The sequence below is a fragment of the Corythoichthys intestinalis genome, chromosome 6, assembly GCF_030265065.1.
Source record: "Corythoichthys intestinalis isolate RoL2023-P3 chromosome 6, ASM3026506v1, whole genome shotgun sequence".
Lineage (NCBI taxonomy): Eukaryota > Metazoa > Chordata > Actinopteri > Syngnathiformes > Syngnathidae > Corythoichthys > Corythoichthys intestinalis.
In genome coordinates this window covers 39,260,717-39,286,540 of record NC_080400.1, presented here as the reverse complement: position 1 = coordinate 39,286,540, position 25,824 = coordinate 39,260,717, and the positions used below count along the sequence as shown (strand labels likewise).

The 25,824-nt window shown below is 38.7% G+C and overlaps 2 protein-coding genes across 5 annotated transcripts in view; one reads left to right on the top strand and one right to left on the bottom strand.

The window, feature by feature from the left end:
- Positions 1 to 354: 354 nt before the first annotated feature.
- On the bottom strand, positions 355 to 13,012 carry aifm4 (apoptosis inducing factor mitochondria associated 4). Of its 3 annotated transcripts, none has more exons than XM_057839512.1 (19): positions 12,366 to 13,012; positions 7,207 to 7,287; positions 6,783 to 6,892; positions 6,579 to 6,688; positions 6,404 to 6,448; positions 6,242 to 6,323; positions 6,063 to 6,175; positions 4,760 to 4,846; positions 4,597 to 4,688; positions 4,383 to 4,513; positions 4,173 to 4,288; positions 4,024 to 4,095; positions 3,029 to 3,092; positions 2,097 to 2,173; positions 1,888 to 2,005; positions 1,728 to 1,826; positions 1,586 to 1,661; positions 1,336 to 1,440; positions 355 to 1,047 (listed from the first exon to the last, which is right to left on the bottom strand). In XM_057839512.1, the coding sequence occupies exons 2-19, from the start codon at positions 7,284 to 7,286 to the stop codon at positions 1,017 to 1,019; spliced, it is 1,608 nt and encodes a 535-aa protein (XP_057695495.1). In that variant the 5' UTR covers position 7,287; positions 12,366 to 13,012; the 3' UTR covers positions 355 to 1,016. The 3 variants fall into 3 exon arrangements, with proteins under 3 accessions (XP_057695495.1, XP_057695492.1, XP_057695494.1); XM_057839509.1 differs by lacking the exon at positions 12,366 to 13,012 and adding an exon at positions 7,812 to 7,979; XM_057839511.1 differs by lacking the exon at positions 12,366 to 13,012 and adding an exon at positions 7,812 to 7,979 and having other exon boundaries at positions 6,840 to 6,892.
- Positions 12,449 to 25,824, top strand: part of tlcd2 (TLC domain containing 2) — a 39,572-nt gene continuing 26,196 nt past the window's right edge. For both annotated transcript variants that reach the window (XM_057839517.1, XM_057839516.1), the window contains exons 1-3: positions 12,449 to 13,047; positions 13,127 to 13,209; positions 21,824 to 21,906. In XM_057839517.1, coding sequence (XP_057695500.1) covers positions 12,869 to 13,047; positions 13,127 to 13,209; positions 21,824 to 21,906 — 345 coding nt within the window. In that variant the 5' untranslated portion in view covers positions 12,449 to 12,868. The remainder of the gene's footprint in view (positions 13,048 to 13,126; positions 13,210 to 21,823; positions 21,907 to 25,824) is intronic.

Sequence of the window (25,824 nt, the reverse complement as noted above, 5' to 3'; positions counted from 1 at the left end):
AATTAGTGGATGCCCGGATGCAATATTCGGCTATCTACTGCCACCTACAGTGTTGGAGTATGTTCTGCCACTTGCATTTCCTAGGCTGTTTATATTTTTATTTGGCTGGTACTGTATGTTATACTAGTATACTGGACCATAGACTTGACATATGGTTTATAATATTATAGACACATTTTTCCCTCTCCCTCCACAATAATTATGCAAAGGTAAAGGAACTATATTCTGGACATTATTTGATTTGCTGGGGAGTTATTGCGTAGACAAAGCATATAGGCTACAGTAACTGGTAAATTAAGACATACAATGAGCTGATGACATTGAAAATAAATGCAGTATTTCAAGTTGATTGTTTAGAAAATATACACAATGTTCAGTGAAATATTTTATAAGAATTTAGATGCAACAATAAAACAATATGCAAACATACAAAGATGATGTAACAATCATTGGCATGTAGAGTGCACCAAAACTGACATAAAAGAACTAAAGCTTATCCACAGTAAACAATCATCATACACCAGGCATTGCAGCACACACATTTCATATTAGCTACGACTATTATGCAAGTGGAGTGGTTTTCCAGCTAATTAGCTTTTTTTTCTCAAGTAAATCTGTCACGAAGTAGCCATGAACTCGTGTCTAGTCCAAGCTAAAACAGACGTACCCGTAAATACTGTTATTAAGCCTGAATGTTTCTTGCATTATTCCTGTCCCTGATATTTTTTTAGGTTGTGCACAGCACACTGTAACTGATGCATCTTCTGAAAACATTTAGTAGCTTACTGTATATAATGTAAATTAACTTGTGTATATAATTCAAGCTAAATAATGAGCAATATTGAGAGGGAGGAGAGCATCCATTCTGTTGTTGCTGGTGTCTTGATGAATATGGAAGTGATAAGAGCAGGGCAGACAGACATTGACCGACTTTCAAATTGCCAGAGGCGATAAGTAGATGGGATCAAGACAGATAGCAGTTGTGTTCTTCGTCTGTGAGATGTAATTCAGACCCCTCACATCTGGAGCCAACTCAGGTCTTCTAATCTGGATAGAAAAAGAGTCATAGAACATACATGTGCTGTAACTTCTTACAAAGATAAGGAAATTTAGATGGTATCAAAAGGGGGAAAAAATCCTCAATATCACCCTATTTTAGTACACATGTAAACACCTTAATTCCCATTCTTTATTTTTCACAATTCATAATCATCCTCTTGAACCTGAACAAGCGATTGAACAAACTGCACGCCATGCAGGAGCATGAGCAATGCAGTTGAATATCCGCTTTGCTCAAATGTAGCTTCTTTTGTATAAGTGAATAATCACACTCACTGAGTCTGCGCTTTTGTAATGCGCTGGCCTGCTGCCATTCGCTCTGCCAGCTGAGCCACAGCGGGATCAAACATGAGGCTGGCCACCGCCACCACAGTGTCATCTCTATCGAGAAACAGAAAGGAAATACAGTAAATCATTTAGTCAATCCATTGATTAATCAATTATTCGTTCAATGATGACAAGTTGCACAGAAAACGGATCGGCGCAAACAGTTGTTCATATTAGGCAATATTCAGCATCTACTTACTTAATATAAAACGCCAGAAATTTTCTTTCCTCCACTTTGCCTTTGAATACAATTTCTGTGTAGCCCTCCCCATAACCTACAATAAAAAAAGTACATTGGCAGTTAGAACTTTGATCTGAAATTCAATAAATAAAAACACTACCTGCATATCTGATACTCTTCTCAAGCAATACAGTCCAGAAGAAAGGTATAGACTCTATTTTTGTAGGTATATTCAGCATATTGAGGGCAGCAACTCTTCCTGAGGGTGCAAAAATGCAACATGAGCTTCATGATGTTCAACAGAATGAAGCATGTCCTACCATGAGCTTGTGACATTTGCCAGTGACCCACACTGACCCGTTGATCACTTCGAATAGTCAAAGGGAAGGAGGTGACGTCTCCCGCACTAAAAACATCTGCTACGTTGGTCCTCATGAACTGCAGAAATGTGTCACATATAATTGTCACAATATTTAACATGCACTTAGTCATGAACACTACAGCGACAGCCACTGACTGGTTACGTCACCTTGTCAACAACTACTGCTTTTCTGGGATCTAAATCAACTTCACTTCCAGCTAGAAAGTCGGAATTAGGGATTACACCTGAAACAAAAACATAAACATAGGCTGAAAAAAGTTACATTATGACAAATCCCAGTATTTAAGTTTTTATATTTTGGTGTTAAAGTGTCATTGAGTTGTACTTTACTCACCTTTTAAGAGTTCATGGTTTACTTCCGTCAATAAAAAAATGCAAAATTGCACACATTTTAAAAAATTATTAATTAAAAAAAAAAACTTTTTTAACTTGAATTTATTATTACTAATTCATGGATCACAAATTAAAAAAACTGAATTTTAAGAACAGAGAATTTCAACCTATTTTTTTCCCCCTCAGTTTGACAATTTTGGTTGTATTTTGGAAATGTATCCTGCGTCAGCAGTGTGCAAGTAAGCTTGTCCAGCACTTCACTATCAATAGTTCATGAGAATTGCACATTTAAAACAGTGTGAAAACTGTTTAAGCTTTTTCACTATTGTTCTTATTTAAAATGTATCGTCTTAACAACGAGAACACCATTTTCAAAATAATTTTCCCTGCTATTTTTTCCCCCCCAAGTTACCGGTAGTCTGTTCACTATCTATTTTTTTATGATTAATAGAAGCAAAACATTTTTTTGACTTTATTTTATAAAAATATGAAATTCCAATCTAAATTCACCTTTTCAGACCTAAACCTGAGTCAGAAAATTCATGCTATTTTTTCTGTTCAAGAATGCATAACTATAATTTGGCACGCTAATAACAAAACAACTACGTACTTTACAAATTTTTAAAGGATTAAAACAGTGTTTTTTTGTTTTTTTTTTCATTCATTTTTTAAAATACATATTTTTAATATTATCCTAACCAAAGTAATTGCCAATCCTGTTCATTTAAGACTGCTGGATTATTTACCTATTCCTGCAATCACTACATCAGCCTCCAGAAGTGTGCCACTCTTCAGCATGACCTCTTTCACCTGCAAAGACGGCGTTATTTTTCTCCAGTAACATTTTTAAAATCAAAGGTTCAAATTCGTTAACAGAAAGCTTAAGAAAAATAATACAGTTGTACCTCAACATACGAAGTTAATTCGTTCCAGGACCTTGTCTGTAAGTCGAAATGGTCGTATGTCGAGCAGGATTTTCCCATAAGAATACATAATAATTCCAAAAATTTGTTCCACAGCCCGAAAACCTACACTAAATCCTTAATAAATACTGCTAGAACTATTGCAAATAACAATTACGTAGAGCAAATCAAATAAATTATGAATAAAAATCGGAATAGTAATAGTAATAATAATAATAAAACCTATAATAATGTAACGAATCGGGTTCTCATGTGGCAGATGTGTTTTGCATGCTGTACCTGAACGCACCACGTGGCTGATGTGACAGAATGAGAGAGGACTTTTTTCCCCCCACTTTTCATGTTCAGCATCGGGGTACAGTAGGCATGTTGTGTTGCACAGGTTTTGAAATAAGATTAAAAACCTGACGAAACTGGCAAAAATTATAATTCTCGCCTTAACTTATAAAGACTGGCGAACGGAGGACCGTCGAGATCGTACAGTAGATATTCTACGGCTGTATTGTCAAGTTCACGGACGCGCACAACACCCTCATATTTTTCTATCATTTCCATCTTTATTTCAATGGTACGCCTCACCTTTTTCCTTTTTTCACCAACTACACTAACAATCTTGGAACCCATGCTGATTTCGCTCACAAAAAAATACGGCGTGCATCCGTCTTGCGGGAAAACAAACTGCGACACTGTCATAAATTGTCGTATTTCGAGCACGTCGTTGGATTTAGAAACAAATGACGAGTCAAATTTTACGTCGGATGTCGAAAAGATCGTGTGTCGAAGCGATCGTACGTCGTGGTACCACTGTATTCAATTACCGAGCCATTCACTCCTCTGATTTCAGTGACGCTGTCATTCATGTAGAACTTCACATTCTTTTCTTCCAACATCTTAAAAAGATGAGGCATTACCGTGTCATAACAATAACAAGCGTTATGTTCAGAATTGTGTCCCAATTTCTTCTTACTTGCATGGTCATTTGGCCAATTTGGGAACCCAAGGACTGTTGAAATGGGTATTTGGTGGTTCCAACAATGGCAACACTGGAGGCTTTGTTGGCGAGGTAGGATGCTACCTCCATACCTTGAATTAAAAAACACACACATTTTCGACAATTAAGAACAACAAAAGACATGTCTACAGTTTGTTACAACTAAAAATGAAAAAACGTAACAACCTATGAAGGATGTTCCAACGACAACAGCCTTGCGGCCCAGGCAGGAAGCATGAATGTCTTTGGCGTCTTCGTATCTCTCTAGTAACTTCACTCCTTTCAGATCACTACCGGGACAAGTGAGTCGCCTCGCTCTGTGGATATTGACATGTTTTACACGTTCTCATGGTCTGACAAAGAAAATGTCTGTTGAGGTGAGACAAAAGATAAGTTTTGCCTGCAGCCTGTTGAGATAAGAAGCTGGTCGTAATGCAGCACAGCACCATCCTTCATTGTCACGGCTTTTTCTCGCGTGTTTACAGTCACCGCCTAAATCAAAACATGAAAACATCAGCCTTCATCGGATGTTGTTAAACAAGACAAATGTGCTATTTTTTCACCTCTTGCCCTATCCGCACTTCTATCCCGTACTGTTGAAGAAATTCATTGGAGCGGAGGACAATGTTGCTTATGTCCACATTCATAGCCTGAAAAAAGTTCTTATGTCTTTGGTTTTTGGGGGTATTGTAATGGAGCAAATGAAAATACAAGTGGAAACTCTGCAGTTGATACAATTCAGAAAGCGACTTATTTTGGTAGGAACGTATGCCTTTATTGCAAAAGCGCACTAACCTATTTAACTTTGAAACTGGCATCCAGCAGAGGATGTCAGCAGATCTCAGAAAATTTTAGCTCAAAGAATATACATATGAAGCATTTATGAAATTTTGCTTCTTCCTCGGAAATTTGTGTTTTTTTAATGTGTATTCATCACAGAAGGGTAACAGTAATGACGAAAAAAAAAGTTTGGCGATGATGAGCGTGGAAAGGAAACTGGAACATATAGCGAAATCCTTGCAGCTCAGCAGTTTCCAAAAGGTCCGCTACACAGCAACTAAAGTTGTCGAACGCGGCTGAAGTGCGCAATCATAGAAAAACAACATCTCTGAAATTGAAAAACTACCACCTTGTATTATGTTTTCAGGCTCTTCTACTTTATTTTCCATTTAACCGAAAAAACATGGCTTGATTTGCAGGGGAGAAGCAGATTGCCACAAACTAACTCAATGTTAATTAAAAACCAAATAAATGAAATTATGGTGAATAAAAACAGAAATACAAAGGGCCACAAGTGACACTTGAGATTACTTTTTTCAAAGTATTTAACTCATCGCACACCATTGACAGTAACAGACGTCCGATTCATTTAAATTGGGAGGATTGGCCGTGAGTAATCATCTTTCAGTGCCCTGGACGGCACTTAACATCCAGTCCATTTTGACTTTAAGGGGCAAATGAACCAATGCTCATTCGCCTCTCCCAATCAATGGCAGCAAGTGAGATAAAAGAGTGCCCTGAAAGGGTTGAAAAATAAATGAATAAATAAAAAGTCATAACTGCCTGAAAGCTTTAAATCTCATTGTACTCTGAACAATGACAATAAAGGCTTTCTCTTCTATTGTAAAACCTTGACACAATTTTTCGGGGGTGAAAGGTTGCTAGCTGTCGAAGCTCGTACATTATGCGACAGTGCAGCTCGTCAGTTATGGCTATGTCGCTCAGTGTGCGGCAGACAAGTATTCTAAATCTAAATCAATCAGCGTTCCCAAGCCTCCCAGTATGAATTGTATTCAACTGTCGAGATTCCACCGTATTGACAAATGTCCTTTTTGCAAATAAACAGACAGATGAACAAATTCTTACCTTACTCAGTTTGGGCTTGTCAAAAGGAGGGCTGGAATCTTTGGTTACCATGACAATTCGGCCCTGGTAGCAGTTCTGACGCAACGTTTCAGCACACACCAAAGCAGCAGGGCCTAAACTCACAATGCATCAAAGATCAAGCTGATCCATTGATGGACAGACTTTGAACCAATCCTTACCTCCTCCAATGAGCAGGATAGTATGTGTGACATTTGGTAACACATTACACATCTCTTTCACGCGCCTGGTTTGCTTAAGAGCCTGAGGGGAGAAAGGAAGTAATTGTTTAACATTAGGTCATACGTGCATTACTTCAATCCATTTAGTCTGCATTCACTTGCCTTTTTCTTGATGGAAACGTACACCTTTCCATCTTGAACATTCACCTGTGTCAAAATGGTAAATATACGATTAAGACCAGAAAGAAAACTCTTTTTGTGTATGCACAATATATGCAACTTGAAATAACATTTTGAGAATCAATACAAGCATGTCTAAAGTTGACTTTTATTTCACCTTGTAGCAAGGAAGGCAGTCAAGACCAGGATACTCTTCAATATCTCCTGTTTTAATATTGAAACAAGCGCCATGGAAAGGACATCTCACTCTGTTGCCAACCAATGCTCCTAGAATGTCAAAGATTATGCATTAACTGAATGTAAAACAAAATGAATTCTGAGCTGAATGAATGTTTTCAATTTGCAATGAAAGAAATTGTACCATTAACTAGAGGAGCGTTATAATGAGTGCACTGATTCCCGACTGCACTGTACTGACCCTCCGTCCGGACAAGCAACACCTTCTGGTCTGCCACAGAGACTACTTTCATCCTTAATTTCAATCAAAGAGGCGGAATCACAATGTCATTCCTCTGATGAATGTATGAGCTGTGTTGGAAACGTTCTAAGACTTCTGTCACAAAACTACTAGTTTTCCTTTTTGAAGTGATCCTACAACGCCTGCATCTTTTCGCACACTGAATGACGGTGCAGGGTCTCTTGGTATGCGTGCTGGTTGACCTTCTGGCCTGAATTCAACGGTAAATCTTTTAATTTGGATTTGAGATATGTGTTTTGTGACAACAATCCTGGAACCTTTCTGACACACACACCTAATTTTGTCAGAGACATGTCATGTAACATACTGGCCATCATTGAGGTCATCCTCCTGACAAACCAGTCCAGACACCTCCTCCAAAGCTTCGCCTTGATCTTCATTGTTCATACTGTTGAAACATGAATCTCATGAATGCTCCATTGTTTGGTTGAATGGGTGGATTATTACAGGCTTTTCTGCAACACACGCCACTCAATTTCTGTGTGCTGTGTAAGAAATGAGTGATGAAGTTGGTGTGCCCTATACATACAGTTTGTTTAAGATTATGAATGACATGGAAGAATTATTATCCATTTATCCTGTTGAGGAATAATGCCTGAAATGCGGCAAATAAAACACCAAACAAACAAACAAACAAACAAAAAAAAACATACACAGTAAAAATGCACATAAAAACACATTACTGAAAACTGCAAGCAGATTAACCGGATTATTTTCTTTTCAACGTATAGAGACAGCGAGATGCAAAACTTTAAAATCATCAAGTGCACATTTAAAACTTATTTTTGAGTAAATGAGGCTACTTTTTAATCGCACATAACATCTTTCGTGCGGTGCGCTCTGAGTGACAGCATAGTCATGCAACGACAGTACTAAATAATCCCCAAATCGCTGAACAAGATCGACGCTCACCTTATGTATTCTTTAGTGAAAAATTGCTTGATAAAACTGGAAAAAGTCGGTCGGTGTAAACAGCATACGATCACGAGCGTGCGTGATGCGTTCAAAAGCATGTGACAGTCGACTCGACTGTTCTGCTTGCCGGTGTTGTGCAACTGACTACGCCATTGTGCTTAACCCGGAAGTCTGATTCTGTGTTGACATCTAAAAAACGACATTTCCCATAGTTCCTGAGTAAGACTACATTGTCACGTCTGCAGTATTATTATTATTAGGTTTGAGACGTCCTTAATCTGAGCGTTTTTAACGATCTCAATGAAAAATATACAATACAATACAATGAAAATGGGTTTGTTCCCAAACACAACCCACGTTGCAGGATAAATGAAAATTACACTTATTTTGTGTTACATGTTTCAAAAACAGAAAATGTCGTAATTATAAATGCCAAAAGTCTTTACAAGCATTGATATAATATGTACAATAGACATACACACTTTATATACCATATACTAGGGGTGTGACAAAATATCGAAATGGTGATATGCTGTATCATGATTCTTGCAGTCGGACATCCGGGCATTAATGGCGTCACCAGCCACAACAAAGCGTCGCCATGTTGAAATGGGGTCAAAACACGAGTCACAAGCAGTTGCTCTGTCGTGCATTGTAGTACAAACGCGTTGAATTTTTGTCTTATTTGCGGTCTTTTTTTCCGTCGGAATGACTAAAAGTTGCCGTGTTGCGGGTTGTAACCCAAGGAAGAGTTCGGAACCGCATTTGAAGTTCTTCATTCTTCCACATGAGAAGAAAAGGACAAGCAATTGGCTGAAAGCAATCAATCGAGGAACAGTAAAAGAAGACGATTCCGTGGACCAGGCACACTTACATTAGCAGCCGACATTTTATGACTGGTGAGTAAACTTTAATCGATTTTTTTTTTTGCCTCAGTTAGCTGCTAGGATTCAATAGACCCTACTCACATAACGTCACAACCACGCCCCCGCGCCATATTGTCCATCAACTCGTCACTGTTGATGCATAGTCATTTTATATCTGGTAAGATGCATTTAATATATATTTAGAGGGTTTTGGGCTGACAACCACAATTAAGATCATTGCTAGGCTAATCGCCGACAACATACACTCAGACGTTGTGAATGAACTACCTGAAAATATATAATGATAAGGGGATAATAAGACAGTTGTCATACAATTAATTTACAATTTCACTATTGAGGTCAAAAGCCAAAAAATAAATTCAACTAGGGACAATCTGGAGTAGTGCTATCGCATTTCATATTTATTACATATTATATATGTATGTAGTGAGAGTGCTATCGCTAAATCATATAAAAATTAAAAGCCCTAGCTCCATTGACAAATGACATGAAATACATTAGACTTGACAGTGGATGTTAGCAAGAACAAAAGATTTTGAATTGAAAATTTCGTAACTCACCTTCCCGAGCACAAGATAGATTCCTGCCGAATTTTCGTGGACGAGGACCTGTTTCACCCAACCAGCAACGAAGTATTTATAAGCCTCCAAGCGCTTAAAGTTTTTCAAACTTTCGTCAGAATAGGCTGATTTTGTGTGGACAAGATAGTTGTAAATATCAGGGTAGCAGATGTCAGGCAGAGACGGGCGAAGACAGCGGGTCGAAAAACATCGATTTAGGCATCAAATATGGATCTGGCGAATGGATAAATTGAAGCTTTTCCACATAACGCCTTTTATGCAACGCATCCAATGAGTTTACAGCGTCAGATAACACCGGGGCTTCCATGAATTGCTCTATAAATTGCACGACTAATTGAAACCATTGAGAATAGGGCTAGAAAATGACAGACAATATGGTGGCCGGATACAGCGACACGTCATTTTGTGACGTAGGTGAGTAGGGTCTATAAACTAGGCAGTGGTTATTATAACCGGAACCGACAACTCGCAAAGCGTTATTTTATCTTTTGCCGTGAACTGCTCTGATCGGTCAATCAGTATATTATTGGCTTGGTGGGAATTGGTTATTTTGCTGTGACGTGTTCACGGCTAAATAACGCTTGGAGGCGAATTACCGGTTACAACAGAAATAATCACTCCGTATATACTACCAGTTTTCTTAGTTCCACACAGTACATATTCCACGTAACTGATAAAGGTCAACTTACTGGGTGACTTTATGAGGTAGGTGTAGATGTTTCCGAACTCCACTGCGGGCCATTCCTTTGGATTGTTTATCCAGCTATCAGCTGCGACTTTGTATGGGCAGATTTGCAGGCCAATACACGCTAATTTTAAGTTGTATCGCCTCCTCGCGTCTGTTGGCAGTGACTCGTGATAACAATGTCATGTTTAAGACATTTTTATAAAAAAAAAAAAAAAAAAAAGACGCAAAACACAGCTGAAATATATGAATTTCAGACAACGCTTGTCTACGGATGTTTACCTGTGCGTGCTTCCCTCTCAAAATGGTGACATGTTATGCTATGCGAGATGACATCATCGTGACATCACACCGACTGCAAGAATACTTTGTTTCCCAAAAGGTTATCGATATGCTCCTGCCAAGAATCGAGATAACGTTTTAAAAAGGTGTCAGTGTCGAAAAAAATATAAAGGAACCAACAAGTTGCTACCAAAATCTTCTACCATAATAGTGTCTCAGTTAACTCTGAGGCTGCATTGACGGTGCACGACGCCCAATGTATTTAGACTGGGAACGTCAACAGGTAAATTACCTTAAGTGGCCCAAAATTTACCTCATTGCTAGGCAATGGCTGCCACAGACAGCCATAGACATTCAATCTGTTTGAAGTGGGAGGGATGCCACCCTCCCAGTTGAAATGGATTGGACGTCTACTAGTGATGTACTCATTCCAATTCACAGCAGAAGCTTGTTTTTCTGTTTATTAGTTGTTTGTAGAATACCCCAGAATGATTTCCTGACCAGTGTATCGATAATCATTGTATTTAACATATTATTGCTAATTGCATTGCGATGTCCTACTGGATGCTTTAATAATGATAAATGTAAGAACTTCAAAGTTTTACAAATGAAATATGCATTCTGTGAAAAAAAAAACCAAATGAAATTATAGAAAAAAATAAATAAATAATGCCTTGTATAAATAAAATAAATTGAAATGAGCCAAAATGTCTGTAATTAATCAAAAGGAATAACACAAATAAATCACATTTAGACTTGTTACCCCAAAGCCACTAGAGGGCGACCAAAGCATTACAAATATAGGAAGAGAATCATAGGACATGCCAATGCAATGGAAATTCTCAAAATGCATTTTGCTGGGCTTATGAAAATAATATTTTAAGTTATAATTAGGTGTTTTATGACTTTTCTTAGTGACTATTTCTTTCTAGTGACACAGTAGTTACGTATGATGAGTTTATAATTCAATATTTTTTCATTTTTCATTTAATTTGTGCAGCATGAACGATTGGGGTCTTTCCCTCAGGCAACAAATCCCAACCATCTTAGTTTGGAGACATCTAGCGGTCACTTTCAGCACATCTGCTGGTTAAGCTGTGACCGGCTCATGCTCAAAGGCGACAGACTTGCTCATTAACGAGTAATTAACATATAGGCGCAACCCCGATACCGATTTTTTTTCCTGATATTAATTTAAATGCTTTTATCGGGTGGCCTATATTATCGGAAAACTCTCATTGTAATCTGTAGTAAATGTAAGTGGCTTGCTGCTCAATTGACTTTAAAAACAATCTTAAAAGGGTTCTTTGATGTGTTTTTTACTTTGGTAAGCAAGCTTTGCTCCAAAGAAAGTTGTTTTATCGCGGTTATCCTCAATTTCATGATGATCGATATCCAATCTATTAAATTGAAATATATTCAACTCAACTCATTTAGTGCCAGTGAGTCAAAAAGAATGTGCCAAAACCATTGGGGTATATTTAAAAAAAGCAAAAAAAAAAAAAAACAAAAACAATGAATAACTCGCTGGAAACAAGTATTGGATATAATTTCAAGTTTTGATTTCATGCTTTACAAGTTCTCAATGTGACCACCACCAGTGGCATGGACAACATCAAGCCATTATGACTTTTAATTTGTTAAAGTTACTCACTTGTTAAAAAGACTTTTAATTCTTATTAAATTATTAATTAATTGCTTAATTAATTTTATTTAATTAATTAATTAATAACTCAGTCTATTTCAATGGTTTTAAAATGAATAAATGTGTGATGGTTTTGGCAAATTCTTTTTTAATCACCCTGTATATATAAACATACATGGTACAGTATTCACAAAGTATGTGCTGTTGTAGTTGGTAAAAGGAGAACATAATTATATATATAACACCCATTATATATATCACATATACATTAAGGGCACAAGAGATTCCAATTTAGCTGGGAGGGATTGATTTTTCCAATCAAGATGGATTGAATGGATTGTCTATTTCCATCAATTGCAGCCAATGAGTTAAGTATATCTGATAAATGAATAGCAAATGTGTCTCTTCTGTTTGTTTGTATCCAGAAATGTGCAACTTGCAAGCAGTGTCTTAACAATACCCTCGCCTCACCTCACTTATTGGATTTCCAGGGGAACCTGAACGCGCCACAAAACATGCTTGCTCGTAGCCGCGCCCCCTTGTAGTAGGGCGGAGAAAAGCAGTCGGTTTGGTTTCTCTCGTTGTCAAAAAGTTACACAAGCATCGAACGAGATTGTACAACAGAAGCCGTTTCACAACCTTGAACAAGTCGTCGTGACGGCTTCGCTGTCCATTCGTCCCCGCCGGGCGTGTCCGCCTCTAACACCGAGCTTTTGAACCCGGGCACGAGGCACGTAAATCTCCGCTTCACGCACTCAGTGGTGTCCCCCCCCACCCGTCATTTCAACACCGCTTTTGGAAGGAAGAGCAGCCGATCAAAACAAACGCCTTTCAAGATCTGGCGCGAGTAACTTCACGGGTATGTGATTTTGGAGGGTTTCTCCTGACAAGAATTAGTTAACCACGGCGACCAGAGTCACAGACGAGAGCAATCGGCCGTCAAACCTTCGGGCTCTTCACGCGTTTTGGGGGCCATGGAGCTGAGCTCGGTCTTTCTCACCACCGGAGGAGCCTTCGGATTTTTTCGATGTATCAACACCGCTGTCGGCAGACTACCTGTGCCTGAAGCTGCACACAAGAACACGACCAGATGGAGAAATATCTCCACGTCCTTCGTGCACAGCCTCATCACGGCGATTTGGGCAGTGCTTTGGTAATGTCTTATTTTGTAATGGGTCATTTCAATCAGGGTTAAGTTGGGATCACGTGACTGAACTTTTGATATTTTCCAGCTTTTTCCTGCAACCAGAAATGGCTGAAGATTTGATAGAAACACATTCTATGGTTTCCCATGCGCTGGTGTCCTTTTCAATTGGTGAGTACTAGGGGTGTGACAAAATATCGAAATGGTGATATATCGTGCAATTTTGTATCCTAAAAGGTTATCGATATGCACCTGCCAAGAATCGAGATGACGTTTTAAAAAGGTGTCAATGTCGAAAAAAAAATAAAAAGGAACCGACAAGTTGCTACCAAAATCTTTTACCATAATAGTGTCTCAGTTAACTCTAAGCCTGCATTGACGATGCACGGCGCCCAATCTATTTAGACTGGGAACGTTCGTTCATTCGAAACCAGGTCATTTACAGGTCACTTGCGGTTCATTTTAGGGCATTTACAGGTCATTTCCTGTTGAGTTTGAGTCACTGCCTGTTAATTTGGGTGATTTCCAGGTCGCTTCCTGTTCTGTAACTCAAAATAAACAGGAAGTGACCCATAAAGTACCTCAAAATCAACAGGAAGTAACTGAACATCAACAGGTAACCCTCCCAGTTCAAATGGATTGGACGTCTACTAGTGATTTACTCATTCCAATTCACAGCAGAAGCTTGTTTTTCTGTTTATTAGTTGTTTGTAGAATATCCTAGAATAATTTCCTGACCAGTGTATCGATAATCGTTGTAATCAATATCGTCAGATCATCGTTATCGTGAGTTTTGTATCGCGTATCGTATCGTGAGTTACCAAGAGGTTCCCACTCCTAGTGAGCGCTAATGAAAAAACACAAAACAAGCTTTGACATATAAGAAATGAGTTGGGTGTGTGTCTGTCTGGGAGGCTTGATCTCATGATGGCAATCCACCCTTGTGTGTCCTTTCCTTACTCATAATAATTTTTATATTATAATCACGCAACATACGCCCGTCATGTTCCTTCATGGTGTATATTGTACAATGAAAACGGCTTGGAAAAAACAAAAGATTTGAAATTCTTTTACTTGGATTTTTGCTGTCACGTAGATGATAAAGCAAGCTGAGAAAGGTAATTCAAATACATAATAAAACAACCATAAATAATTCTAAATTATTGTACGGCGACCTTGAGTGCCAGAAAGGCACCTTCAAATAAAATGAATTATTGTTATTATTATAAATAATTGAATAAAATGCCCCCCCCCCCCCCCCCCCCCCCGCCAAAAAATGATAATTTGATGCAATTTAGCGACAGGAAGCATATATTAAAAGGAATTAAAAAGACATTGAGGCTGATATGAATGTGGACTGTGGAATGTGACTATTTTGCAACAATGGGCATCAAGGGGTAAAAATGTAAATAAATATTATGAGTGGTAGCACGTTTGCCTCAGAGTACCGAGGTTGTTTGATTTTTCATGTTCTACTGTTTGCGTAGAATCCCTTCCCCACCCACATTCTAAAAACATGTAAGTCAGGTTCATTGAAGACTAAAATACCACCCCAAATCAGCTGGGATCAGCTCCAGCTCATCTAAATGTGACTCAAAAGATAATCTGAAGTATTGAAGAAGGATTTTTTATTTTGTATGCTTGAGATTAAAAAATGATTAGCTGGGATACTGCAACCCAACTGTGACCCTCTATCTTTTTGAGGCTTCATATACTGTAGTATACATTAAATGCTGTCCGGTATTGTTTTAATGAAACGGTTATCACGGAAAAAGCATAATGACGGATGAAAATCCGGTTTTTAATTAAAAAATATATATATATTTGTTTTTCTGCTACATGCTTGTACAGCGCCACACTCTCCCTCTTGCTAAGCTGTCCAGTATAGCTGATGTTTGGTACTTAAAGTTGACGACGATTACAGGTTTGTAGATTTGATCTTGCCAGAGAAGCTTCGGTAGCTCTTAAGTTCAAAAGCACAAATGTAGTAATCATCGTTAGCATCCCAGTCATAAGTGTGCTGTGGCAACCCATCGTGTAAGTGAGAGACTGTTCTCGGCAGCATGAGCGTCAAAGTGCATGGATTTGAGTGGACTCACTCAATTAATAGTTAAATTATTTAAACTATTTAAACTATTTAATTATTCAAAATTATTCACATTGTGAAGGCGGCACGGTGGGACAGTCCACTTCACAGTTCTGGGTTCAATCCCGGCTCCTGCCTTCCTGTGTTGAGTTTACATGTTCTTCCCATGCCTGCGTGGGTTTTCTCAGTCCTGCCACATCCCCAAAAAAGTACATGGTATGCTGATTGATACGGCCTCCAAATTGTCCGTAGGTGTGAGTGTGTGCGTGGATGGTTGTATGCCCTGCGACTGGCTGGCAACTTATTTAGGCTGTACCTCGCCTTCTGCCTGGAGCTCGCTGTGATAGGCTCCAGTATCCCTGCGACCCTCGTAAGGATCAGCAGTTTAGAAGATGAATGAATGAATGAATGAATGAATGAATGAATGAATGAATTATATGAATATGATGGAGAGTGATTCAGAGTGTGGCACTAAAGGTGATGCAATGAAAAATGTGCACCTGAAGAAAAAAATTAGGCACACTAGTGCAACTAATGCAAAAAGTAAGTATAGAGCAGGGGTGTCCAAACTTTTTGCAAAGGGGGCCAGATTTGGTGTGGTAAAAATGTGGGGGGCCGACCTGGGCTGACGTCCTTTACGTAGAACAATATATTCAAGCAAATTTTAGCAAGCCATTCTGTGTGTCACATTTACTTTATAAATTTTTTAAATTAATAATTTCAACAATCTCACAATTAGCCTTTGTGGCGTTCTCTTTCGGCTCTCGGGCTCTTGCAAAATACTGCTGCTGTGAAATTAAACTAGCTTCAAGTTGCTTCAATTTCTCGCTGCGTATCTTCCCTGTAATCTTGTCGTACATGTCAGCGTGTCTTGTTTGGTAATATCGCCTCACATTGAACTCTCTAAAAACAGTGACAATCTCTTTGCAAATGAGGCAGACACAAATGTTGCGTATTTTAGTGAAAAAAAATAGTCCAGTTTCCACCTATACTTGAAGCGTTGGCTGTCGCAGTCAACTTTTTTTTTTTTTTTTTTTTGTTGATTGTCACCATTTTAGAAAATTGGAAGTCAAGGGTCACATGGGGTAATGTTGCTTAGAGTACTGCTGCCTTTTAGTGGGTAAATGAGGAGCAGCATTTAATATGGAAGCTACTTCATTTTCTGGTAGCAGTACTGCTGACCAATTTATTAAGTCTGTCTGCGGGCCAGACGTTATTGATCTTATGACAGAGGCTGGGGGCCAGATGAAATTTGACCAGGGGCCGCATTTGGCCCCCGGGCCGCACTTTGGACATGTCTGGTATAGAGCCTTGGCAAAATATGTCTCGATGTTAATTTTTCCCAAACAGAGCTACTCAAGTTATCTCTTCTAGTTATATAGTAGTTATATAATATCGCAATTTAATATCACAATATATTGCAAACCCAGGAAAAAAATGGCAATGATAGTTTTTTTCCAATACCGTTCAGGTCTAATTTATTTATTTTGGTTTTTAATGGCTAAAAAGTAACAAAATATTCCAGAAAAACAATGGCCTTGCCGAAAGAGACAAAAATATATGGCGTAAAACACTCAGGTGACTTGAAGTTCCGCTCTGAGACCCCCAATTTGACCAAATTTCAAAATCGTCCTATATGCATGTGTGATACATCATTTGAAAGCTTCAAATCTCTATTTTCTGGGGCAAGAAAATTTTTGAAGAGGAGGGCATTTAAAATACAGCAAAACCCTAACTGGAGGCGAGAGCACGCGAGAGCAGAATTAAAGTCGACATGATTTTAACGAGATATTATCTTGTACAGTACTTGCCTTGTTTGGAGCCCAAAACTCCATGTAGCATGTATCAGCGAGTGCCAAGACACAGATGTGAATGGCCACAGCCGGATTTTTGGGGGATTCTATAGGTGAAACATGGTAAGATAACAAGGGTCGTGATGCAGAAATCGCAGACATCAAGGAGCTGTCGAGATGTTCTTTTTCATATATATATATATATATATATATATATATACCCTTTTAAACTTTTTTTTTTTTTTTTTTTTTTTTCTTTGTTTGGATCGATTATTTATCATCTAACATATTGGGAAAAATGCGACAGTAACAAAAAAATACAATTAATCGATAGTTATGAGGTAAATAGACTTTTTTTTTTTACCGACGCCATTTTTTTCATTGTGACGTAATTTGTTTAAAAGTCAAAATATGCGATTGAATACCTTTTTAAAGCCGTTTTTTTTTTTTAATGAAATACTGGACATCAATTAATGATTCTGAGCTAAAAATGACAGACATTTTGATTAATAAATATAATTACTTCTTTTTACGGCTTGGGTTGAAACAAAAGCGGTTGCGCGACTTCTGTAAACGCTGGTTTCCAGGGTAAAAGGGACATTAAAAATAGTTCGGGGGCTTAATGCGCCATGAATCTGCTATGGCAGCAGATAGACACATTGTTCTATCAAACACAACAATTCTTTCGGCTTAAAATACAGCAATTTCTTTTAAAGAGGAGTGCAAGAGCAGAAACTGCTTTTTGAGTCTTGTCTGTGTTTTCCGCCATACACATTTTATACTCTGCAACACTCCTGGAAAAAGTTGGTTAGAACTTTTGTTCAAATAAATAAAACAATTTAAAAAACAACTTTATTTTTGTTACAACCTAAGCATGGGTAGAAATACACGTAGAGCCAAGATTTAAAGCAGGAATTTTAGAACTAAACACAGGTCCTGCTGTCTCTTACACAAATAATTTCAATGTCTTTTTTTTTTTTTTTTTTTTTAACTTGTAGATTTTCATACATTTCTGACAGAGACCTTTTGAACTTGACTTTGTTCCACACAATTTACCCTCAAGAAAACGTGTCATCTCAATTTGATTTATGTACATCAAAATTTAGCCTTATTGCCTCATACAAAGGTTTGATCAGCTGGCCGACTGCTAAAATATTATACGTTGAAAACAAACTCGGGTGTTAATTTAAATTTCTTGTGTTGTTGTCGTTGTTGTTTTTCAATCTGCCAATCCTGAGTCCACAAGCTCGTCCACAGTCTTAAAATAGCAACTGCTACTGTTTCCCCAATTAATCCACAAGTTGTGTAAGGGTTGCCCTCGGCCTTCCGAACCGCAACTTAATTGGCCACATGCCACAAGACTCGGGCTCCCCCAAGAATTCTCAGGATGCCTAACATTCCTGGAAGAAGTCCAGCCCTGAAAACTCGCAGAACAAAGCTTGTTGATGCTACGTGATCCTCAATGGAGGCCATTATGAGCGGTCTGTAGCACCACACGTCACCCCCGTTCAAATTTGTGACAACACAAGGGCAACAACAGTGCAAGAAGTCGTTGGTTTAGACTCATTCCATTGGAAAATTCAGGCCTCCCTCAATGACTGTGGTGCGGTTCTGAGGTTTTGCTCATTTTTTTAGAGGAGTTGGTTCCACATGCTTGCTGTGACACCATGGCCACGCTACTCTTGTTATGGCTTTTCATCTGTGGTACACAGCTTGTTGAAAGAAGTCCTTGTTTGGGGACTCCACCACAATCTCCAGAACAAATCCTGTTAACAATACTGTTGAATATGTGCTTTTACTGTATCCTAATGGTTTCTTCAGCGTAGATGATTGCATTAAACAAGATGAAACCACAGACAGACAACACGAAGAGTAATAATTATTCTGTCATGTTTGCACTTGTCAATCACAAAACACTTTTGCCATGTACTGTAACTCTGAGAGAATAAAACAAAGAAAAGCAACCTTTACGATGAGTTCAGTATGATAATGATATGTGACAAAAGGTTTTCTTTGAAAGCAACAAAATAGTTAATAATCCTGTGAGACCTTGCAAGGAAAATGGCCATCTCTTACGGCTGTTTTTTCCAGCCAATTGCTCCAGACATACTTTGGATGGAAATCAGTGGAAACTGTCTGACTCCTGCACTGAGGGTGCACAGAGCCATTATTCTGGCATCAGCAACATTTTGACACCCTTCTAATTTCCCCAGCATTGGTATGTTGCTGGCTCATGGTAAAATCATTACAATATTCATTTTTCTAACTTTTACCATATTTTGATGTGCGTTTTACTTGTGGTAATAGTCTTTGTAGTGTCATTATGGTTTGGAATCTAGGTTCCTATGTGGAGTTCAGTGTTGTTAATCTTACTTTAAAAAAGTAATTAGTTACAGTCACAAATTACTTCTCCCAAAAGGTAATTGAGTTACTCAAATACCTCATTGTGAGAGTAGTAACTCGGCAAAGTAACTGACGTTACTTTTCATGTTCTACACGTTATTAGTTACATTTTATAACAGCTTTCACAACAACATTTTTCACTCAAATATGTTTGTATTAACTGAATAAATTGAACTGATTTTTTCATTTAAAAAACAAACCATTGGTGACACTTGTTACATTTTTTAAATTCCACCTATATAAGAGGGTAAGGGGAGACAAACTAACTTTCAAATGCTGTGAGAAAAATGCTTGTTTTTACTGTTGTACTGAACCCGCACTTGTATGTATCGTCACACCCCAACTATATATACCGTAGATACAATATGCTCTGAATATCCTGAATCTCCTGTCTTTGCTCTCGTTGTTTTGAATAAAAACATCACACAAGGTTCATGGATACGTCATTCAAGAAAAGTTTAAGGCAAGTGACTATATTTGCTGATAATAATAATAATATATTATTAGATTGTAGCATCTACAAGGACAACGCCAACTCGGTGATGATCATGAATACTCAACAGGAAAACAGTACATCATTTTCAATTATTTTTTTGCCAACCTGGGCGCCACGAACTGCATGTGGAAAAGAGGTGTTCGAGAATTTACGAATGCTAAATGCTAATGCTAATGGGAACCCGAATGCTATGCTAACGCTCCGAGCCACCTAGTATCGCATTTGCAATGGCATCGCCACCCATTCCCCCCTCCCAGGCAGCTGTAACAAAATCAGGGAACAAGCGGTTCATTCAACCTAATTGTAGTCACGCCGCAAACGCGCCCCTTCACATCCTCAGTAACGGCGTTGCAAAGATGAGAAAAGTAATTGATTAGATTACTTATTCTTGAAAAAAGTAAACCGCCGTTATACACTAACGCCGTTATTAGCAACAGTGGTGGAGTTTGCGTGTTCTCCACATGCTTAAATGTCTCATCTACAATTACACCAACTTCATCCCCCATTCCAAAAAAACTGCATGTTAAGTTTGTCCATATTCCTATTACCATTACCCTCACGGGTTGGTTGGAGCATCTCGGTTGGGCTGCGGGATTGCCCTGGGTCCTGGGGCACAGATGGTATATCACAGACTATAGCTCCCTCGAGGGTGTGTGCTGGCTTGGCTCCCCTTGTGGGTGGCTAGAGTAGCGCCTCCCCTGTCCTCTGGTGCCTGTGCATCTGTTCTGTTTACTGCATGACGAACACACATTTAAGAATGGGAGAGTTATGAATAGGCATAACTCATAGGCTTGCTACCCGTCCCTTGAAATAAGGAATTGTTCCGAATTGGGAATTAAAAACTGCTTTCCATATTGAACCAATACGGAATATTTATAAAGAGGAGTTTTGGGGCTGTCCCTTTTTTTCTGCCTGTACGGCTTTGGTCGCGAGGGGGGCGTCCCTTTTTTCTAATACTGAAAGGTGGCAACTCTTAATAACAAGACATATAGATTTTGTTAATAATAACTTAGTGAATAGTAGAATGACAACTCACTTATTCTCACAGGTGATTAGTCTTAATATGGGTTTCATACTATACATCATTAGCACTGCTTGCGCACTCACCTTCCTTTGTCATACCCTAATCTTTCCTGTCCTCCCTCGTCTTGTCCTATTGGTTAGTGGCATCCCCTCCTCTTTGGGTGTCCACTCAGTAAGTGAAGTTGTGATGATTTTGCAACACTAATTGTAACTAGGCAGCATATGCAGTTTCAACATAACTATTACCCATGGTTGTTCTTTCTGCCCCCTTAAATCCTCATATGTCCAGCTGCATTATTTAACGAACACTACAGTATTAGCAACTGCAAAAAGAGAATACCAAACTTGCCTGTGCCGCATGAAAATCATTTCAGCATGAAAAGGCATTCAGATCTACCATTCAGTGCGTCCAAGCCAAAGATTCAGGAGGGAAAAAGGAAAGAATAATTTTATGTAACGCTTTACACGAACAAGACAGCATCGTGAAAACAAAATTGAAGGATGTCTTGGTATTTTATAAAGATGCTACCAGATGTACAAGTTCCTGGTTTGCTGTGACGTACAGGTGTGACCTAAAACCTACATCATTGTTAAGGGGGGGAATCGGGCATAAAATGACCCTTGGTGTCGAATATCAGACATAATGGGACTAATCCTGGCCTTACTAAAGCCCCGCCCTCGCACACTCCCCGTCACCTTCATCTTTACCACTCCATTATTTTTTACAGCATTCTAAAAAGCTGTCACCATGGATACGGCTGGTGGCGGCAAGAAGGTGGGTGGGTGTCGGTGGATATGAATAGCTCTGCACTCTGAGACGCATCTTGGTTGCCATCATGGTTGTCATGGAAGCAGAATCCCCTCGGACTGCCTTGATGCCAATGGCAGCAGTTGTGGCACTGAATGTGTTTTGTTTTTATCAATGATGAACTGCCAAAAATAATCTCGACATTTATGTGAGCTACGTGTTTTCTGTCCCAACAGGTTATTTCATCTATGACCTGTCTGACATTGTGAGATACCAGAGGTTCAGTCAGTGCTGGGAGCTCGCCTTACATCATACTGTTGTAAGTCTTCAAATACAATAATCTCTTAAGTCTGCTTCAAGTTGGGTTGCATGAAAGGTCAATTTGAGGTTTGTATGTTGCTAATCTGGGTTTACACTACACTACAATACTAGATAGAAATGAATAGCATAGCACCAGTTGGACCAGAGCTCCAGTGCAACAATCACAAGCGCAGATAGGTTAAAGACAAAATACCTGTCTTTCTTGTCTCTTTACGAAGAACAAGTGAGGGAAGAACAAAGTGACAATCATTGTGAAATGTGACAAACCCCAGGCATTTCTATGTCTTGACAAAGTTAAACTTACTGTTTCTTGCCAACACAGCAGTGTCGTCCGGACAAACTGGTTCGGTTAGATCAGCTTAGTCTTCCTTTGGCATGCTGGAAAACAGTAGGGATGTGAATAAAAAGACCTCATGTGAAACACATCAGGAATATTTAAAACTATCACGTCCTTTTGCGCCTCAAAATTTTTACGAGCAGTAATGGAAATTTGTGCTTTTTCAGGGCTGTATCTCACATTAATAGAGTACTGCAATAGGCCTGCACAATATACCGTTTGAACATTGCCATCGCAATGTGCGATGTGCAATAGTCTTCCTTTCTTTTTTATTTTTTTTTAATGTAAACTTTTATTTTTCTTCAGAAAACAGCAATTGTGCAGAGACATGGCTTCCTGAATCCCTTTTATGTACACCAATCTTCATCATTCAAAGATAAACCCCCTGGATTAAACAGTATTATATTAATACTAGGGATGTACCGATCGCATATTTTTGAACCGAGTCACCTAATTTTGAGAATCTGTCGATACCGAGTCCCGATACCAGAGGAAAAAAAATGTTTTTGCTCTGTCGGTCACACTGCCGAGAACAGCCTCTCACACAATAAATGAGTTGCCACAGCACACATCAGACTGTAGTGTATACCAAGTTTAACGATAATCAACACATTTGTGCCTTTGAACGTAGAGCTACCAAGGCATCTTTGGCCAGATCAATGCTACAAACCTGTCAATCATCGTTAACTTTTGTCTGAAACGCCAGCTGCACTGGTGACCAAGAAAAGCAGTTTGGTCGCACTGCTCAGCAGGAGGGAGGGTAAGAGGCTGTACGAGCGCAAAGCAGAAAAACATAAATATACAGTATATATATATATTTTTTAATAAAAACCCAATCCTTTTCTGTAATGAATACAATGTGGTCATAGTGATCCACCAAAGTCTTCCCAAAACAGCTATTCAAGTCATCTGGTGAAAAGTTTTAGTTTTAATATCGCAATATATCACAAACCCAACAAAAAGTTGCAATGTCCGTTTTTTCCAATATTGTTCAGCCATTTACTGCAAGTACATTTTTACCTGGATATAAAATACCTTGTAAACCTCCAAAATCTAAAAATATACAAATCTGCAGCAAGAAAAAAATGTAGGTGACCTACGCCCTAATGTAAAAAGCCTAAGTCTTAGTCATTAGCTGCCATATACATTGATCGACGTCCAATCCATTTTTACTGGGAGTGCTTGATGACAGTTGATGAGTGTTTTTCATATTAATCTAACAACCACAACATTTCCTTTGTGAAAAGCATGCATATACCAGCCTGGCAATGAGTTGGTACAGTATTTGCATGCCTTCTACAATATAGTTCAGGGCTCGGGAACTTTTTTGGCTGAGAGGGCCATGAACACCACATATTTTTAAATGTAATTCCGTGAGAGCCATACAATATGTTTAAAACTAAAAATACAACTAATGTTAGCATTTTATGTAATTTCAACACTTTTAAAGTACAATAAGGCTCTGAATTCTTTTTAACATTCACATTCTTAACATTGTTATGCTGTTGCTAATCAATTATGAGTATTTCTTACCATTAATGCGACTTCTGGTGCTGCATGGTTTTGCTGATGGCTTTGTAGTCTGGTTGATGCTTGGTGAGGTTAAGCTTCATGCAGGCGTTGAAAAACTTAGGATCCTGTTTTTGCCCACCGTGCATGGAACGGAGCACCATCAGTGCACGCCGAAGCAAGTTTATCCATCGGTAGATTTTTTTCTTTAGCGAACTCAGTGACGGACTTGAATAAATCCTCCCATCTTGTTGTCCCTTTCATAGTCAAAACCTTGCAATCACGCTGAACTGGGATAAATTGCTTACGTCTGTTGACTCATCCAAAGCGAGACAAAAAAAAAAAAACGGTCCCGCATTCATGTCCTTCGCTTGCGTTGCCTCAGTTTGATTTGACATCATGATGGTACAATCGTGAACTGTTCTTGCCGACAGAGGCATGTCCTTTATCCATTTAATTATCTTGTCTTTATCCGAAAAGGTTTCAAAAAGTTCATCAAGCATGAATGCTTTGGAATACTCCCCATCTGTGAATGGCTACCCGTTTCTCACAATTGCTAAAGCTTCAGCAAAGATAGCAGAGTTCCAGTTACCCTGTTGGGTCCAAACATGGAGTTGCTGCTGACTAGCTTGCACTCTTGATAGTAGCCCTTTCTGTAAAGGCCATGAATGGATGCTTTGGTTGAGCCAGCTGGCCACAAATTGTCTCCAGAGCAAGGAAGGATGAGACTTAGCTTTCATCCAAATGCCCCCCATCTTAACCAGTTTCTGCTGTTATTCACATTTGCTCCCAGTTTTCCTTCTACAAAACCATCCTCAACGTCCTTTAGCTTTTTAGGCCCTCACATTCCTTCAGATGACATTGTGTAATGACATATAATAAACATCAGTGAGCTAACTAAACTGGAGGATCTTTAATATTTGAACAGTCAAGTTTTTGACTGCAAGCACAACTTATACACAGCTCATATAATATGGTTAATCAGCCAAAGCTCGCAAACATCACAATTTTACTGGATATTAAATGAATGCTGCAAGAATGTAATATCAATATTTTCATTAGAATTGAAGCCACTGTTTTGACACTGTTTATTTTCTCTACCCAAATAAATAAATGTCTTTACCATCTAGTGTTTATAGTCACCACAGCTGTCTGAAGTGTTAGTAAGACGCCTTGTGGCGAGTGTGGTTAACTCCTGGCGTTTTGAGACACGGCAACTATTCAAATTTGAAAAATCCATGGAATCTTTCTTCCTCTCCTCCTGACTGAAGGGAATCTCGCATCTTATTGCTACTTGAGAGCTTATGGAAAATGAAATCTGGTCGTATTGTTTTTTAAAAGAAATAGGTTCCCCCAATATGATACGGATGTGTTTTTTTAGTACCGTAGATAGAACTTCCCTGACCTCGACATGGGTAATGGTCAGTATATTTTGCCTGGCATTAAGGCAAATCCAATTACCAACTGGCTTAGACAGACATGTGTAGTGCAATTGCAAAACAGGACATATTTAGTTCAATGGTCATCCTCTTATTTTTCCTCTTCGCCATCACGAGCACTCTTTGGAATTTGGTTCTAAAAACACAGGAAAATAACACACTTGCGTAGGTTGAATACTAATGGAGCTAAAATCTCACAAGATATGCTGAGGTTTTGCATGACGCCTTACTTGTTTTGAGGGGATTTCTCAGGCTTTTTTCCCCAGCATTTTGGTTGAATGCTGTCTGAATGCTAGGACACTTCTTTTACTTCATTGACCTTCGCTAATGTTTTTCACTGTTGTACAACCTTTCATGGTATTCAGGAATGGATTTAGCATGGTGGTGCTAGTCTTCTTTAGCCCCTTTGTGTGAAATTTGCATAGCTTCTCCCCACATTCCAAAACATACAGTGGGGCAAATAAGTATTTAGTCAACCACTAATTGTGCAAGTTCTCCCACTTGAAAATATTAGAGAGGGCTGTAATTGTCAACATGGGTAAACCTCAACCATGAGAGAGAGAATGTGGAAAAAAACAAACAGAAAATCACAATGTTTGATTTTTAAAGAATTTATTTGCAAATCATGGTG

Excerpts from the sequence above, each read along its gene's own strand:
- aifm4 (XM_057839509.1), bottom strand. The coding sequence starts at position 7,912 with ATGCTTTTGAACGCATCACGCACGCTCGTGATCGTATGCTGTTTACAC. Across the intron at positions 4,514-4,596 it reads CTTATCTCAACAGGCTGCAG|AGCGAGGCGACTCACTTGTC; the intron begins GCAAAACTTATC and ends CAATATCCACAG. Across the intron at positions 4,096-4,172 it reads TTGGCCAAATGACCATGCAA|ATGTTGGAAGAAAAGAATGT; the intron begins GTAAGAAGAAAT and ends CATCTTTTTAAG.